At 43.0% G+C, this 19,928-nt stretch overlaps 1 protein-coding gene across 1 annotated transcript; it reads right to left on the reverse strand.

Annotated features, from left to right (window-relative positions):
• Window positions 1-978: 978 nt before the first annotated feature.
• LOC139536321 (protein-glutamine gamma-glutamyltransferase 2-like) lies at window positions 979-17,804 on the reverse strand. Its single transcript, XM_071336758.1, has 13 exons — window positions 17,691-17,804; window positions 11,696-11,866; window positions 10,465-10,716; window positions 9,386-9,504; window positions 8,800-8,928; window positions 5,807-5,984; window positions 5,426-5,561; window positions 5,230-5,339; window positions 4,808-5,050; window positions 4,234-4,524; window positions 2,939-3,102; window positions 2,400-2,533; window positions 979-1,485 (listed from the first exon to the last, which is right to left on the reverse strand). Exons 1-13 carry the CDS (start codon window positions 17,698-17,700, stop codon window positions 1,311-1,313), a joined length of 2,112 nt encoding a protein of 703 aa, XP_071192859.1. The 5' UTR covers window positions 17,701-17,804; the 3' UTR covers window positions 979-1,310.
• Between the last annotated feature and the right edge of the window lie 2,124 nt (window positions 17,805-19,928).

Here is a 19,928-nt window from a genome sequence, read left to right on the forward strand (position 1 = left end):
GACTTTGCTATAAAATGCTGTGGCTTTGTCCTGCTGGTTGGGCTCTCAACAAATCACTTACAGGTGGGTCAATGACAAGCTCCGTTACTGCAGTAATTAAATAATAAAGTTTGATTGTTTTGAAGAAATCTATAAGTCTCTCCTTTTGATTAGAATAATTCCACGACAGCACACAGCCAAGACAACGCAGGAGTGGCTTCGGGACAAGTCTCTGAATTTCCTTGAGTGGCCCAGCCAGAGCCCGGACTTGAACCCAATCTAACATCTCTGGAGAGACCTGAAAATAGCTGTGCAGTGACGCTCCCCATCCAACCTGACTGAGATGAGAAGATCTGCAGAGAAGAATGGGAGAAACTCCCCAAATACAGGTGTGCCAAGCTTCATCCTCAAGAAGACTCAAGGCTGTAATCGCTGCCAAACTTGCTTCAAAAAAAGGACTGCGTAAAGGTTCTGAATACTTATGCAAATGTGACATTACAGTTTTTAACATTTTTAATACATTTGCAAATGGGGTATTGTGTGTAGATTGATGAGGAGAAAAAAATCTATTTAACACTTATTAGAATAAGGCTGTAACTTAACAAAATGTGGAGAAAGTAATGTAGCTAGACTATCTTACCCAAATACATGGATGAACGCTTCTCCCTCTCTGTCACGGATGCCATGGTTGCCCTTAGTTTGAAGATATAATCCGGAGACAGGTGTTTTATACAACAGCCTTCTGTGTTTTATCTTTTCAACTCCCTCAATTTTCTCCATTTCCTTAGCTATCATACTCTAATTCCACTGATTTCAAAACTCGTTCCTCTCGAAAGTGGAGAGCAACACATACTGACCAGCTCATGTTATAGACAGAATGGTGCTACATGGCAGACCAATCTGAACTCATGACTCGGCATGTCCAGCCCTTACATTATCTCAGCCAATCATGGCTAGGGGGAAGGTTCCTGGCTTTTTCAGTGGCTAAACCAATTAGGCTCGTAATTTCACAATTTTATTCGTATTTACAGATGACAAACACGTTTGTTATTAAGGTACATGAAAGTTCACATGTTCCAGAAGGCATTTAAGCCCAAAAAACCCAGATGCTGATAAAAAAGTTTACGTTCAAATCCCTCTCCTGTGAAGTATTGACGTGCAACGTATATTAAATATTTATACATTTACTCTGACACGTCATTACCCACCATTAACAGGTCAGGGTCGCGACCCATACCTTAAGAAAGGCTGATATAGGATATAACAGGAAAATACGGTATAAATTGCAGAACTTATTTGAGTTAGAGTTATTCTCACGAGGGTTTTACTATCTACAGCAGTGGGGGGACAACACCGGTGACAGGTTTGATGTACACATTGCAGCTTGCCTTAATGTCCCTGAATTGATCACAGTTGAAGCCGGCCACTAGCTTCTTAGGACCGGGTCTGTATGGAGTAAAGGGCATCTTCACACGTAGTCGTTGCCCTTGTTTTAGCAAAGGCATTCTGAGGAGACACGTGAAACAAATTATACCTCAAGGAAGCTTTAGATCTCTAAACTTCAACACACTAGGAAGTGTAAAATATTTCAGATGGAAAAACTCTAAACTTTAACTACATGAACAGCCCAAGAATGCATGTACTTTCTAGTTTAGCCAACAGCTAAATAATCTCTTGTGGACAGACTACGTAACAGAAATTGTATTGAATCATCTGTCAAAAGACTGATGCCACAACTAACAAGGAACCATAGTTCCGGTGCTTTGGTTTCCTCACTAGATATCTGGACATATCAGGATTGGGTGGAGGTGGTGCTAAAAGTATGGGAGGGGAATTCAAGCAATGATTTCAGACAATGATTTCAAGGTGAAAGTTTTCAGAAGGGGGGCTTGGCTGAGAGTTTCTGTTTAGGGGGCTGGTGATTTCGCTAGTCTCATTAGTATCTTTTGTCAAACATTTTCCCTCAGAACCTAATCAAACATTTTACACAATTACCTGAGATTTTAGGTCTGGGTTTCTGAGATTAAGAGCTAAATTGTCAACTTGACGAGCAAAGTTTCGGTTTGTCATAAAACCCGAATCCATCCCACTTGGCAAAAACTGGGTCCACATCCAGGATTCAAATCTGGACACATTTCACTGGACACAGACGTCAGTTCAACGTCTAGTTCTGATTTACATTTGGTTGAGTTATCACCTAATGTGAATTAGAACTCAACAAAAAAGGTTAAAAGTTTACTTTTTGCAAATCCAATCAGTTTTCCATGTTGATTCAACATCATCACACTGATTTTTGGGGTTGAAATGACATGGAAACAATGTTGATTCAAGCAGTTTTTGCACAGTGGAATGGATTCAGGTTTTATGACAAACTGAAACCTTGCTTGTAAAGACATCAGAGAAATGTCACAAAGGCCTACCTGGCTTCCATTGTTTCAGTCAGCAAGCCACTGCCGGTCACTGTCATGAAGCAGTCTCTTAGACCCTCGGATAGGGGGTTCTCAAACACAACCTCTGCCGTCATGTCACTATACTGCAATTCAGATCCAATGGCCTAAAAGAGAACACACATTCGAAGAAAAGCATTTGCTAAATAGTATATTATATTGGAACTATCACACTGAATAAACCCCATCTCCAGTTTAATGGCTGTTACTGATATTGGCGTTGTATTTAATAGATCAACTGTTCAGATGACAGTCTAACACTTTAGATTTTCATCTTCACAACATGTTTATTCACAGGCCAACCGTTATTTTCCTTGCCTATTGCTATTCTCGCTACTAGTGTGTTTGCCACCTATAAATTAAAACGGTAACCCAAGAGTATGTAAAGACCCTCGGAGCTTGTTCACTAATGACCCCAAAGAATGTCACTCAGAGAAAGTTGAGCTGTTCTAAGTGGGTTGTGACTGTGAAATGACTGTGAAATGACAATGTTGGGAATATGCAGTACTCACTTTGATGGTGAGCGAAGGGCTCTCTGGCACAAGGTCTTTCTCTGTGATGTACACTGCCTCACTCTTGTTCTTGTCTGTGGCCACAGCCGAAACCTTGATGCTGTTGCTCTCCCGCATTTTCTCACCATACACAGAGAAGGGGATGTGGATGGGTATAGTCATATCTGCCAACAGAGACAATGCATTTGATTGTCAAGGTATCACAAACGCTAACATTCTGTTGTGTCCTCAGTACAACGTTAGCAACCCTAACATTCTCTAGCATCCTCGGTACGTTACCAACCCTAACATTCTGCAGTGTCCTCAGTACAACGTTAGCAACCCTAACATTCTGTAGCATCCTCGGTACGTTAGCAACCCTAACATTCTGTAGCGTCCTCAGTACAACGTTAGCAACCCTAACATTCTGTAGCATCCTCGGTACGTTAGCAACCCTAACATTCTGTAGCGTCCTCAGTACAACGTTAGCAACCCTAACATTCTGTAGCATCCTCGGTACGTTAGCAACCCTAACATTCTGTAGCATCCTCGGTACGTTACCAACCCTAACATTCTGTGGTGTCCTCAGTACAACGTTAGCAACACTAACATTCTGTGGTGTCCTCAGTACAACGTTAGCAACCCTAACATTCTGTTGTGTCCTCAGTACAACGTTAGCAACCCTAACATTCTGTTGTGTCCTCAGTACAACGTTAGCAACCCTAACATTCTGTTGTGTCCTCAGTACAACGTTAGCAACCCTAACATTCTGTTGTGTCCTCAGTACCACGTTAGCAACCATAACATTCTGTTGTGTCCTCAGTACCACGTTAGCAACCCTAACATTCTGTAGCATCCTCGGTACGTTAGCAACCCTAACATTCTGTAGCGTCCTCAGTACAACGTTAGCAACCCTAACATTCTGTAGCATCCTCGGTACGTTACCAACCCTAACATTCTGCAGTGTCCTCAGTACAACGTTAGCAACCTGACAGCCATGAGAGTTAGTGTCAGTCGATTTGCTACAACGCTATGGCAGCTATACATGAGACTTTACAGCTTTGTTAAATTGACCAGTTAAACTCTAACTATATGCACTCCTGAAACACACCACCATCATTGAGATTGATATATGCGTCATACCAAGGATGTTGACAAAGAGTTGTAAAGGTGAATAGCTGCAATGTGCTCTTGGTTTTGTTAAGCGTTTCAGTTCTCTTTGTTCTGTGATGTAAATGTCTCCCTGTGTGCACCACTGTGTTGGTTAAACCTTGTAAGCCTACTCATGGAAAGAGCTTGAAACATTTTCACTCTACCTTGGTTGGGAAGGAGCTTCTGTTCTTTCAATTCGGTCTGTATCTGGGAGGATGGGATCCCGTTGTATCTCATGGCCTGAACGTTTACATTGATCACTAGTGTCCGAGTTTCACTGTCGTTGCTGTTCAGTATAAGTTTGAGGTCGATGTCTTTGCCGCTGACCGGCTTGGTCAGCTCCACGATCTTCATGGAAACGCCAGGTTTGCCGTCATGGATCCCGTTTGAATTCTCTTCGGGTATGTTGACTCTTTTCACAGCTTGATTGTACACATCCCTCTCCTTTTCCGTGCCTGTTTGAAATGTGTGACATTTAGGACGAGTACTTGGTCACTCAAGCAGTTGCTCTCACTCAGCTGGCAGAATTATCTTGTGACAGGTGGACACAGCACCTTTCTGACTAATTTCTTTAAAAGTACAGAACTATTTCCCAGACCAACTGTAGTTCTCAAATATATAAAATACACTTATACCCTTATGGTAGGCATAACCCTTGTAACGCTGCATTATTTCCGTAATCAATTGATAACAGTTCAACCTTGATATAGTCAGACTCTTGGTTCATTCAATACCAACCCTCTGCATGTTTATAGTTGGCCGTGATGTCCACTCTCTTGTCGCTGCCCACTGCCTTGGTGCTGATGTTCTGGCCTACGGACACACTGTCCGTGAAGATCTTTTTCTTGGAGCCGTCAGCGAACACCATCCAGGTTACACGGTCGGCGTTGACTTCGGCGAAGACAAAGGGCACATCGTAGTTGAGGTCAACGTGACCCTGCAGTATGGCCTTGACTGATGCAGGGCCGCAGCAGTAAACACCTGGGGGAGGGGAAGATAAAACAACATGAGCGTATAACAGGGAGTTCTCTTCATGTCTCCCAGACCCAGGACACGACCTCAGAACCATCTGGACAATAACACAACATACAGTACATACAACCTCCAGAAGTGTGTTATTATGTAAGATGGTGTGAGATGAGATGGAAGTTGGACCGTACCAGTGCTTTTCTCCTGGGGGGTGGGGTCCACAACCTGCCAGCCGTCGTATAAGGAGTCTGCTGAGAGATCGGGCCGTCTCATCCAGGCCTCCACCCACACATGGTAGTTCCTGAGCAGAAACACCAGTCTTCAAAACTTCATGCTATTGGCATCACTATTCCTACTGTAGCCACAATGACCTCATGTTACACTTACCATACACTGTCAGGGCTCTGTTTGGGTCTGACTCCATAGTCGGAGAAGAAGTCGTCGATTGTCAGGTTTTTGTCGGTGTCGTGGGCTGACTGGAAGTTGGTAACCACTCGACATGGGATTCCCAAACACCTCAGTACTGACATGGAAATACATTTCAGGCATACTGGTTAACTAAAACAACACATTCAAAGGCATTGACACCAGCCTCTCATCTGGTCATAGGTGAATCGGACACAAATGGTGGGTAATCTTGCCATCCCTCTCAACAACCAATCACAGCCCTGGGTCTGAGCACATGCAATAGTCCGTGCTATTTAAATAACATTGTATTGATTGATTGACTAAAATAATAATTGAAGAGATTGGACAGTGATAGCCTACCTGTGCACATTACAGCGGCAAACACCCAACACTGGCCATACTTGACTGGATTACCACCATATTTGAGCCACCTCCTTAGTACCTCCACACTGCCGTTCCAGTGAGTGGGGGACATGCCACCATCGTATTGACCATCCCACCGCCCCATCAGGACACCTCGGTCGTCGTTAGCGTTGATCTGGGCAAGGAAAATAATGTTAAAATTAGATTCCAGAACTGTCATTTGGCTGAGTGAATGTGTTTTTGTACTATCTAACATGTAGTTGCTTTCCTGGATCTAGATTGAGCATAGCCTTGGACTAAAAAGCATGTTCAGTGTGGAAAGTTATTTTTAGTCCAGGACTAGATTTAATCTGGGTCCGGGAAACCAGTCCTATATGTGTAACAACACCTTAATTAGTGTCACTGGACCCATTTATAGAGAACAGGGCTAGATGATGTTCCAGAAATGAACCAATGTATTTTCTTGTGCTGTTCATACAGAACTATGAGCTGATGATGATTTAAAGAATGTCACTGTTACTAGTGGGGTTCAATAACGATGTCACTGACTACTTTGGTTCAATAATGTTGTCACGGTTACTAGTGGGGTTCATTAATGTCACTGTTACTAGTGGGAGCCAATAATGTTGTCACTGTTACAACAATTATGTTGTCACTAGCTAGAATTTCCATCCAGTTGGCGACAGATTTTAATGCGAATATTCTAAAATCATAAAAGCATAAAAATAATATGAGCACATTTTCCCACCAGAGATGTGTTTCTATCAAATTGACTGTTTTTAAGATAAAAGGCTGTGTGATGACATAAAAAAAAAAATGCTGTTAAATTCGTTGTGACTCGTTTCAGGAAACTAGGTGCATGTCGCGCGTCACTACTTCACAGGAGCAGCATTTCAACGTAAACATAATTTATCAAAATATTTTTTGGGGCAGAAATGCCTTCTAGAACCAGTGAACTTTCATGTACCTTAATAACAAACTTAAATTACGAGCCGAGTTGGTTTAGCCATGGAAAAAGTCAGGAACCTTCCCGCTAGCCATGATTGGCTGAGATAATGTATGGGCTGGAACTGAGTTTGGATTGGTCTGCCATGTAGCTTGCTTCTGTCTATAACATGAGCTCAGAATGTGTTGACAGTCATTTCTACGGCACCGTTTTTGATAGATATAATGTTAGCCATTGAGAACTACAACGGTTTTGCTACTTTTCTAAACAACATTGATGTCCTGAATTTATCAGGCGCTATCGACAGAACAGTAGGAAAAGTGATGGGCTACTTGCTGCACACACCACGGTCAGTGTCAACTGGAGTGACACAAATCTGGCCAAACAAGATGTAGCTTCAAACAAAACCGAGTTAAATGTTTCCAGTCTGCCGTGAAGTGTTTATCCATGTATACGGGTAAGAGTCTAGCTACATTTCCCAGATATACTTTTCTAATTTTGTCATAAAGTTGTTTTCGTTGCAAGTTAAAGCGTACTGTTAGTTAGCTACTAAACGTTAGCTTGCTGGCTCGCTAGCAACGTTACGTATATGATCTGCATAGTAATTTTATTTGAATCAGAAATCCATTTGCAGTGCTAGTTATAGCCTATTCTTAGCTAGCTAACATTGAACCTATTTTGTTAGCTTTAGCTACCTGCAGATTCATTCTACAGCTATGACAATGTTTCTATTGGTAGTAGTTTGAGTTGGGGTTATACTGGTTCATTGTTTAGCTAGCTACCTAGCTACATGTCTAAACAAAAGTCTCCACTTCAGCCAGATTATTACATGACCCATCAATTTAGCAGGTGTGTCTGGGGGTGATTATGGCCATCTATTGTATTTAATGAACATGTGTACATTTCTAGACAATAGTCACCCATCCATTTAGCTAGATGTGGGTGAGGAGTGGTTATAGCATTTATTTCACATGACCCATCAATTTAGACAAGTGTGTCAGATAAGCGGCATCTAATAACAATTACATATTTATAAAATGTTTTTATCTGGACACTTTCTGTTTTTGATATTGCTACTATGCAAGTACACAAGTACTATCACTGTACCGTCTACACCTTCTGTACCCTGTGCATGTGACAAATAAACATAGATTTTATTTGATATAGCGTGTGTTTACCACATGACCTCACATATGAATCCTTAAAGAGATTAATGGGACTAAGGCTTATGAGGGTGTGAACGATGCTGAAAGGATGTAGACAAAGAAGAGCTATCCAGTAGGTGGGGTTTCAAAGCAGATTATTTCCCCATTGTTCCTCAACTGCAGTGTATGATATACCATTTTCTATCTCTGAGTCTCTACTTTTATCTCTACTTTTATCCAATGTAAACATAAAAAATAAAAAAATGTTGCTACATGAGATCGAGGCGGTCGGTCACATTTTAGAATAAAGCTGTAATGTAACAAAACGTAGAAATTGTCAAGGGGTCTGAATACTTTCCGAAGGCACTATAGCCTACATGATGAGATTATGTTTTATTTGTCAAACGTCAGCCAAGCATCGAGAATCATGTTACCAGAATAAGGCCCTCAATATTTAATAGAAATAAATAAAGCTCATCACCTTGCACATTGACCACCCTGTGAACTTCATCATTTATCTGTAGCCTGATAAACGGCTTTCCCGATGAGTCGTAGTGAGACGACCACACAAGATGTCATTAAGTGATTCCAAGTTTACTTCGATATGATGGTTATTAAATCAATATTTGCGCATAAAAGCATTTCCACCAACATTTCTCCCATAGTTAATTTTACCGACTCAAAAACATCCCACCTTGTCTAGCGAATTCTGTTTTGTCAACATTTGTAAAGTTGAGCGTCACATTTTCCATCAGCACTTTCATGAAATGTCATGAAATGTTTTATCTGACATGTACTTTACTCGCATAAAAAGGTTGGATGGAAACCTGTTTACTGTTACTAGTGGGGTTCAATAATGTTGTCACTGTTACTAGTGGGAGTCACATCTCCAATCTTACCATGGCACTGACCACCCTACTGACATAGATGGGGTTGCAACGAGCAGAGAAGTCCTTGGCGGGGTCACTCAGACACTTGGGATTCACGTCAAGCAGCATCAGGCAAATGTCCACTATATCGTCTTCAAACTGGAGAAACAATACATTTGGGCAGGTTAGCTAGCAAGCCTACAACAATTTCTAAAATGTCTTGTCTATACTAACTTACAAATTAGTCACTTAACAGACGCTCTTATCCAGAGCGACTTACAGTATTGAGTGGATAAATGTTCGTATTGGTCTCCCGCGGTAATCGAAACCCACAACCCTGGCGTTGCAAGAGCCATGCTTTACCAATGGAGCCACAGGACTCTAGCCAGTCATGTAGACTAAGATATCGTGTGACACTTGGGGTCGGTTTCCTGGACAACAGATTAGCCCTGGACTTCTCCAGAGTAAAAATACTTTTGGATGGAGATTCTCCATTGAGTTTGCTTTTTAGTTGAGGAATATATTTAATCTGTATCCAGGAAACAAGCCCTATATGTTATGAGCAGCTAGCTAGTACTTTTCAACTGTACAATACTGTATTGTTTGTTCTGTGTACCTGTCCAAAGTTCCACGCCGTAGAGCTGATGTATTTGTCAGAACCTTTGTACACCAGGCCTTGTTCTCTCATCACATACTCCTGCCTCTCCTCCTCTTCAGGTAGATGCACCCAGTCCTCTACAGCCCGCAACAAAATACAGCCGTTTTAAAACATGAATTATAAGAATTTGTTCCACTGACTTGACTGGTTAAATAAAGGATAAATAAAAATGCATTTTTATACAAACTGAAATGAAAGGGTATCTGGACAATGTTTTAATTGCGAGTTACTTTAACACGTTGCCATGCTGTTACTGTGTTATGACCACTGTCTCCCATGCTAGAATGTAGTGTTATCAAGCTGTGTTACCAGGATGTTACCAGTATGTTACCAGACAGTGTTACCAGGATGTTACCAAGCTGTTACCAGGCTGTGCTGCCAAGCCTTGCTAATAGGCTGTGCTACCAAGCTGTTACCAGGATGTGTTACCAAGCTGTGCTACCAGCTACCAGGCTGTGCTACCAGACTGTGCTACCAGGCTGTGCTACCAAGCCATGCTAAAGCCATGCTACCAATGAACTCATCACATGGTTTCAACAGCAATGCCACCACTTTGATATTAGAGAACAGCATTCATAACCACAGACTGTCATTCGTATAATGTGGCTCTGTATGTTGTGGCCCATTGATTGTATCTGGGTGTCTATTATCTCCCAAAACAGTTATGAGGTGTCTTTCCTACCCATACAGAGACATGGGTTACAACAATCTCTGTAAAGTAAGCCATTTCCAGCTTTTAAACTGATAAGAACATTCAGGAATGCAGCATTTGACACCCTCTGGATACTGTATCAAATAATGACTGTGTGTTACCATGGCTATATTGATAAATTCACAGCATTTGTTGTCCTTTGTGTGATTAAAAAGGTTAATTTATCACAGTTCTAGTTAACATTTTTATGAATGCTTTATATTCCATTATAATGTATTAAATATGCTTTACCATACTCTCAAATCTCATTCACAGGAAGTGAATTCATTGTCCCAGAAATCCCCATGTGGGATAATGAAGTTGTTTTGAATTGAATTGTGTTTACCTTGGCACCAGGGGTTAAACAGCAGAAGGAGCTTGCCCAGGCTGCTGCCCACTGAGGCGGTGGCGCTGGTCTTTACAGACAGGCTGTACTCTCCCACTGGGGCGTCTGCTGGGCTGGTGATTTCCAGGGTGATTGAACCCGCCGGGAGCACTGAGCCCTGGTGAACCTTGACCTTCCAGGAGGAACCCTTCCCACAGCCCTCAGGTAGCCCGAACACTGACCTGGTCCCCAATGCCTCCGAAGGCTGGGGCCCTGGATGGAGAAGGGAGAATGTTTTGGGTTGTGTTCCGTAGGAATGAAATTGATGAAAACTTTCAGAAACAGTGATGTACTATACACTGGGAGTACAAAAAATTAGGAACACCTTCCTAATATTGAGTTGTCCCCACTTGCCCTCAGAACAGCCTCAATTCGTCGGGGCATGAACACTACATGGTGTCGAAAGCGTTCCTCAGGGATTCTGGTCCATGTTAACGCCAATGCTTCTCACAGTTGTGTCAAGTTAGCTGGATGTCCTTTGGGTGGTGAACCATTCTTGAAACACATGGAAAACTGTTGAGTGTGAAAAACCCAGCAGCATTGCAGTTCTTGACACACTCAAACCGGTGCGCTTGGCACCTACTACCATACCCTGTTCAAAGGCACTTAAATCTGTTGTCTTGCCTATTCACCCTCTGAATGACACACATACACAATCCATGTCTCAGTTGTCTCAAGGCTTAAAAATCCTTCTTTAACCTGTCTCCTCCTCTTCATCTACACTGATTGAAGTGGATTCAATAAGGGATCATAGCTTTCACCTGGATTCACCTGGTCCGTCTATGTCATGGAAAGAGCAGGTGTTCCTAATGTTTTGTAAACTGTATTTGTCCAATAAGATTCAATATTTTCTGACAGCGTAACTTTGATGTCAGGAGTACATATACATTACAAGTGGAGGTATCTCAAATCCTGTCAGTGGTGCAATTCAGTCTTAAGATAAGATTGAATTGACCCCAACTCAGCTATGTACAGTGTTTACAAGGATTTGTTTTAATATCTTTATTACTGCACGTGTCTTGTCAAAGGGGACTAACATAGGGCCGGTTTCCCTGTCCTAGCCTAGATTCATCCTAGTGTGTTTTAGTCCAGGACTAGAATAATCTGAGTCCGGGAAACTTTAAATACAAACAGCCCTAATAAATAGCAGAGATAAATAAATTTATTCTATTTTCTATTCTAGATAGCTCACCTGTCTCCACCATCAGCTCCAGTAAGTCTGTTGTGGGCCTGGAGGGGTCATGGAGTTCAAAGGTGACCAGGAAGGACTGGCCTCTCCTGACTATCAGTCTGTTCACTGAGATGTCATTGGTGTTGTGGGCTGTGTTGTTCTTCTCACAGTGGAGCTCTACTTTACCAACATCTTCAAGAAAGAAAGAAATTAATAGATATATAGATACTAAATATATTTTTAATTGAAACTGAATGATCCCTTCGCCAAAATCCAGATTTTCAATTTTTCCTGATTAATACAACTTTTTTTTCTTCTAGTGTGGGTGTCTGTTTCTGTGTTTGACGTTGTCTTTCCCAATGTTTGTTTGTCACATTTTTGTCTGGCAGCAACATAGCAGAAACAGACTGTCAGTTAGGCTAGTTTAGATCACTGGATAGAGAAAACACTTGTAGCCTATCACCATGCATAAGGCATGTAGTAACTTGACAAGGAATGCCCACACGCAATGCAATATTTCCTTTACTTTCAACCTAATAAAACGTGCACAGCCATGTACAAACAAACACAGCAAAGTGATACAGCCACATTAATAGTAATCATGCTATACTGCAGGTAAGTACAATAGCATATTCTATGTAATTATTTATGTAGTGTCTACACTATAACCCTTCTCCACCCTTAATTTCAATCCCCCCTGTGAGAAAATAACATAAGATTAACAAGTAAACGACATCAGTGTTTTCTTTTCAACACTTTAGAACTTCTGCTAGTGTTACTGTAAATGTAAACAAACAAAAAATGACTGTCCTTATTTTCAACTAAATCTGCTGTTCCAAACAAACACTAACACCACAAGGCTCTCGGTCTCAACTACAGAGTTAGTCTTTCAGGAGGCTTGCGACTACGCTGTGATCTGCGCAGTACTCCTGGTGTGCCACAAGACACAGGTAAGTCGGGTCCCAGTGGAGCTGGGTCTGAGGGCACAGGAGCGGGTTGGGTGTTTGTGAGAGGAAGACCATCACCCTCTGCAGGAACCACTGAATGCCCCTGTTTCTCAGATACTGTTTCCTGTGGGGTTTCCACTTGTATACTACCACCCGCAGCTGTTCCGTCTGAAAACATGGCATTTTCTTTGTCATAACGCAGGCAAATGTGGTCCTGGTGTCTGCGTATGACTCGACCATCAGTCAGTTTGACCACGAAGGAGACTGGGCCACTCTGACTCAGAATGGTACCTGGCAACCAACATTGGCTGCTTGTGAAGTTGCGGATGCAGACCGTGTCATTGGGTTTTAACGTTCTCTCCCTCGCGTGATGGTCATGTCTCTCTTTTTGTTTCTCCCGCTTCCGTTCCACTCGTGCTTTTCTGTCCGGACGCAGTAGATCTTTGAGAGCTTTTGGCTTTCTGCCCATCAACATCTCAGCTGGAGCCTGTCCTGCTGTGGTTTGTGGCATGATGCGGTATTGGAACAAGAACCGAGAGAGTTGTGATGGTTCCCCCAGTCATCTTTTTGAGCCTCTTTTTCAGTGTCTGCACAGTCCGCTCCGCTAAGCCGTTCGAGGCCTGTTGAAACAGCGCGCTGCAGACATGGCGAATCCCGTTTTTCCACATGAGTTATTGGAACAAATCACAGGTAAAGATTGTTGAAAGTCAGGCAGACCATGGGTTGCAAACACCTGCCGAATCTTTTTGATAGTTGTGGTCGCTGTGATGTTGCTCATGATGTGAGCCTCCAGCCACATGACAAGGAACATGTGGCCCACGAAAGGGACTGCAAAGTCTATGTGCAGTCTTGGCCATGGGCGATCAGGCCACTCCCACAGATGTAGTGGGGCCATCTTCTGGTTGATCTGGCACTCAGAGCATGATTTCACTTGTTTTCTATTTCCCGATCCATGTTAGGCCACCAGATGTAAGATCTGGCTAAACATTTCATCCGGGAGGCACCCGGGTGAGCCTCAGGGACCTCATCCATGACTTGTGAACAGCCAGGGTGTGGAACAACCACTCTGGACCGCCAGAGTATGCAGCCATCCTGCACACTCAGCTCAGTGCTTGGCATAAGGTCTCAGTCCATCATCCTCTATTACAGGAGGCCAGCCCTGCATGAGGAATCTTTTGACTAGGGCCAGGATAGGATCCCGGTATGTCCATTGCTTGATCTGTTTGGCATTCACAGGTGAGTTTGACAATCTCCCCATTAGGAAAATTGTCTAGGGAGGCACCACAGTTGTGGCGGGCATCTCTGGTAGCGGGAGACGGCTGAACGCATCTGCGTTTGCATTGTCCTTCCCCGCTCTGTACACAATAAGGTACTGGTAAGCTGACAGTGTGAGGGCCCAGCGCTGTATCCTTGCAAAAGCCATGGGAGGAATGCATCTTGAATCACTGAAAAGGTCAGTGGATTGTGGTCAGTGCATATGGTGAAATGATGACCGTAGATGTTACGTCCGTTGTTGGAATTAGACCAAGGCGCAACGTGGTAAGCGTACATCGTACTTTATTAGATGGAACACCAAAAAAAAAAAAATATATAAACGAACGTAAAGTTCTGCAGGGCTAGACAGCAACTATGCAAAAACAAGATCCCACAACTGAAGGTGGGAAAAAGGGCTGCCTAAGTATGATCCCCAATCAGAGACAACGATAGACAGCTGCCTCTGATTGGGAACCATACCCGGCCAACAAAGAAATAGACAAACTAGAATGCCCACCCAAATCACACCCTGACCTAACCAAATAGAGAAATAAAAAGGCTCTCTAAGGTACTGTAGAGGTACTGATGAAAGCGTTTCACAGAAAAAACTATGGCCAGACCTTCCTTGTCTAACTGTGAATAACCCTTCTCAGCACTCGTCAGCGTGCGTGATGCAAATCCAATGGGTTTCTCTGACCCGTCCTCCATCTGATGTGAGAGTACTGCCCCGACGCCATAGGACGAGGCGTCACATGACAGACTGATGTCTTTGTCTTGGTCAAAATTAACCAGCAGTTGTGCTGATTGTAGTAGTGCTTTCACTTCCTGGAAAGCTTTCTCTTGAGCTGGCCCCCACTTCCATTTACAGTCTTTGTGGAGCAGCTGATAAAGTGGAGCCAACACTGTTGACAGCTCCGGGAGGAACTTACCATAGTAGTTCACCATGCCCAGGTACGACATGAGCTCAGACACGTTCTTGGGCTTTGGAGCATCCTTGATTGCCCTGACTTTGTCCTCCACAGGACACAGACCCTGCACTGTGATATTGTGACCTGGGTATGTCAAACTCTGTGCTTGGTATGTGCACTTGCTACGCTTCAGGCGCAGCCCTGCCTTGGAGAAAACTCGCTAACACCCGATCCAGATGGTGGAGGTGCTCCTCCTCCGTCTCCCCTGTAACCAGTATATAGTCCAGGTACACTACTACATGAGGGATCCCCTGCAGCAGATTGTCCATTGTCCTCTGGAAAATGGCTGGCCTGGATGCCACTCCGAAAACCAAGCGGTTGTACTTCAACAAGCCTTTGTGGGTGTTGACTGTGACATACTCTTTTGAGTCCTCGTCCAGGAGGAGCTGTTGGTAGGCGTGACTCATGTCAAGCTCTGAGAACGTCTTGCCTCCAGCAAACGTCGCAAACAGGTCCTCCACCCCCGGCAGCGGGTAAGCATCCAGCTTAGAGGCACTGTTGATGGTGAGCTTGTAGTCCCCACATATACGCACCGTGCCATCACTTTTCAGAACAGGAACGATTGGAGCTGCCCAGCGAGTGAACTGAATGAGAGTAATGATGTTTGTTTCCTGCAGCCACTCCAACTCATCCTCAACTTTCTTTTTCATGGCGTATGGCACTGTCCTGGGCTTGAAAAAGCGAGGCTCGGCCTGTGGATCCACGAACAGCTTAACTGCAGTACCCTGCAGTGTGCCCAGTTAATCTTTGAAAATCTCAGGGTACTTTTATATGACATCCTCAGTCACTCGTGTGTGTTTTATCTCACCCCAGTTCAGTTGTATTTTGGTGAGCCAGTCACTCCCTAGTAAACTAGGCCCATTACATTTTACCACCAGGAGCCGTGCTCTCGCTTCCTGGCTGTTGTATGCAATGTCCACCTCCAGAGCCCCAGCAATGGTATGGTCTCCTCATCTGCTTTCCATCTACCTCCACTGTAGCATAGATAGGAACAATGCTCTTCCTCCTCCACTGTGCTCTCTAGGTGGTGTGCTGCTGACTGTGGCTTAATTGCTGTGAACTTGCCCTGCAGTGTGCCCACCCTCTGGCTTGCTCCTAGGACCCCTGCATTCTTTAGCTAAATGTCCCATTTTGTTGCAATTGTGACAGACCGTATCCTTGATCTAACAGTTGTTTGCACAATGTGTTCCCCGACATCTGAAGCATTCTACTGCTTTTCCCTGACGCCTCTTTTGTCACCTGATGCACTGCACAACTTACACTGCTGGCCTTTTGAATATTATTTTTTACATTATTAGCAGCCATCTCCATTCCTTGAGATAGTTGCTATGCTCTCTTGAAAGTCAGTGTGGCTTCCCCCAGCAAACTGTATGCTGTCCTCATTAATGCCACAGACTAATCTGTCACGGAGCATGTCCTCTAACATAGCCCCAAACTCACAATGTTCAGAGAGCTCACATAATTCAGCAACACAGTTAGCAACAGACTGACCTGTTTTCTGAGAATGGCAGTTCAATTTGAACCTCTGGACAATCACTGAAGGCTTTGGATTGTGGTGAGTCTGAACGAGAGCAACTAGATCCACAAAGGGAATTTCTCCCAGTCTCCGTGGCTTAGCCAAATTCCTCATTAGCTTGTATGTTTTAGCCCAACACACGCTCAAGAGAATAGAGCGCTGTTTAGCCTCATCTCTAATTCCATTTGCCAAGAAAAAAAGTGTCCCAACCTTTCCAGATATTCCGTCCAGTCCTCGTTGTCTTCCACAAACTCAGTGATAGTCCAAAACATTGCCACTATAACGCCAACTTGTCCTTGATCCTCGTTAGCGTTTTCCACGTGCTGCTGGTTGTCACCGATGAAGATGCCCTCCAGCGGCGGCTGCTCTCCGTCGCTCATTAAGCTAGCTAGCTGACTGACTACCTCCACTGTTTCTTAGCTAGCTAGCACATCGCCCTGTACATGCTGATCAAGTTGTATCCTCGTCGCCAAAAATATGTAGTAACTTGACAAGGAATGCCCACACGCAATTCAATATGACTTTCCATTGGTAGAGTTGCATTGTACAACTCTGGGTGATGACATCAACGGGGAAAGGTCACGGTCAAGGCCAATGCCAATAATAACCATGAACACACAAATAATAATCATGCTATATTGCAGGTAAGTACAATAACATATTCTAAGTAATTATTTATATAGTGTCTACACTATAACAATGCAGAAACAAATAGGCGAAAGACCATAGACGTAAGAATGAGAATTTAATATGATCTCTATGTAAAAGACAGCCTTGGGCCAGTATGAAATGGTATGAGGAACCTATGACAATAATTCAAGTGAAACATGGCAGAAGATTAGTGATGAAAAAAGCCTCTAAAGGCAGGGAGAATTCCCCCAAAAGTAAGCCTGTATATTGCACAGAACACATTATAGTAAACTACAGTACACCTGTATTCAAATAGTGTATGTACAAAGACAGCAGCAGATCTTCAAGTCCAGCTGTAACATAATTTGCTGATCTGCCCCTATCTGTAAATAGTTATATAGTTTGCTAAAGTGTTATCTATGCAATACACTACAGGTCAACTTTGCATATTTTCTTTAATGGCTCATAAAAAATAAAAGCTGTCAGAAATCATATTAATTTAACAGATGAACAAACACCAACAAGGATGATCTTCCTTTGTAAGAAAATGTTCCATTCTACAAGTCAAGTCACCCAATTATCCATTCACTGTACTATATTACACTCTGTCACTAAACATGACATAGGCTACCTTGACAATGCAATATCCACATTTTTCAGCATCTGAAAAATCTTGCAACGAGCAGTGTTAGTTGACTTACCACAATCCATTAAAGCTGTCTCTCACGTGGTTGTGTTGGTAAGTGGATTGAGTTGCTTGTTGTAGTAATGCAGTACTGTAAGCAATGAAAGGATGCCAGGACTTTTAAAGGGAGCCCTACCCAGGTCAAAAGAATGTCTCAAACATCACACAGAAAAATACACACCCTTTCACTAGAATGGTCTTCCTGGTTCCTCACCTGTGTGTAGGTGACAATAGCTACTTTACATTTTTGGGCAAGTGATCGTAATCTTCATGCCTTTCAGACCTTATTAATGTCAGTTGCACAGACTACAGCAGGTGTAAACAGTACAGTGAAATGCTTGCATGCTCTTCCTCAACGTTGCAGTAATACTATGTCATATAAAATAAATACACCCGAGAAATGAAAAAAGCTACACAGGAATGAAATAAATACACAAGAATATAATGACACGAAGAATATATTGACATGAAGAATATATTGACATGAAGAATATATTGACATGGAGAATATATTGATATTTATACAAGAGTATTGTGACTATCAAAAATAGACACTATTGAAATCTATATACATCTTGATTTCTACGCAGGGAAAATGACACATGAAATATTAATACTCCCATCCCTCCCCTGTATACAGTGCCTTCGGAAAGTATTCAGACCGCTTCACTTTTTCCACATTTTGTTACGTTACAGCCTTATTCTAAAATGGATTAAATAGTATTTTTTACCTATCAATCTACACACAATGTCCCATAATGACAAAGCAAAAACAGGTTTTCAAAAAAAATATATATATACAGTGGGGAGAACAAGTATTTGATACACTGCCGATTTTGCAGGTTTTCCTACTTACAAAGCATGTAGAGGTCTGTAATTTTTATCATAGGTACACTTCAACTGTGAGAGACGGAATCTAAAACAAAAATCCAGAAAATCACATTGTATGATTTTTAAGTAATTCATTTGCATTTTATTGCATGACATAAGTATTTGATCACCTACCAACCAGTAAGAATTCCGGCTCTCACAGACCTGTTAGTTTTTCTTTAAGAAGCCCTCCTGTTCTCCACTCATTACCTGTATTAACTGCACCTGTTTGAACTCGTTACCTGTATAAAAGACACCTGTCCACACACTCAATCAAACAGACTCCAACCTCTCCACAATGGCCAAGACCAGAGAGCTGTGTAAGGACATCAGGGATAAAATTGTAGACCTGCACAAGGCTGGGATGGGCTACAGGACAATAGGCAAGCAGCTTGGTGAGAAGGCAACAACTGTTGGCGCAATTATTAGAAAATAGAAGAAAATAGAAGAAGTTCAAGATGATGGTCAATCACCCTCGGTCTGGGGCTCCATGCAAGATCTCACCTCGTGGGGCATCAATGATCATGGGGAAGGTGAGGGATCAGCCCAGAACTACACGGCAGGACCTGGTCAATGACCTGAAGAGAGCTGGGACCACAGTCTCAAAGAAAACCATTAGTAACACACTACGCCGTCATGGATTAAAATCCTGCAGCGCACACAAGGTCCCCCTGCTCATGCAGGCGCATGTCCAGGCCCGTCTGAAGTTTGCCAATGACCATCTGGATGATCCAGAGGAGGAATGGGAGAAGGTCATGTGGTCTGATGATTCAAAAATAGAGCTTTTTGGTCTAAACTCCACTCGCCGTGTTTGGAGGAAGAAGAAGGATGAGTACAACCCCAAGAACACCATCCCAACCGTGAAGCATGGAGGTGGAAACATCATTCTTTGGGGATGCTTTTCTGCAAAGGGGACAGGACGACTGCACCGTATTGAGGGGAGGATGGATGGGGCCATGTATTGCGAGATCTTAGCCAACAACCTCCTTCCCTCAGTAAGAGCATTGATGATGGGTCGTGGCTGGGTCTTCCAGCATGACAACGACCCGAAACACACAGCCAGGGCAACTAAGGAGTGGCTCCGTAAGAAGTATCTCAAGGTCCTGGAGTGGCCTAGCCAGTCTCCAGACCTGAACCCAATAGAAAATCTTTGGAGGGAGCTGAAAGTCCGTATTGCCCAGCGACAGCCCCGAAACCTGAAGGATCTGGAGACGGTCTGTATGGAGGAGTGGGCCAAAATCCCTGCTGCAGTGTGTGCAAACCTGGTCAAGAACTACAGGAAATGTATGATCTCTGTAATTGCAAACAAAGGATTCTGTACCAAATATTAAGTTCTGCTTTTCTGATGTATCAAATACTTATGTCATGCAATAAAATGCAAATT

This window comes from Salvelinus alpinus, chromosome 12 (genome assembly GCF_045679555.1).
Source record: "Salvelinus alpinus chromosome 12, SLU_Salpinus.1, whole genome shotgun sequence".
NCBI lineage: Eukaryota > Metazoa > Chordata > Actinopteri > Salmoniformes > Salmonidae > Salvelinus > Salvelinus alpinus.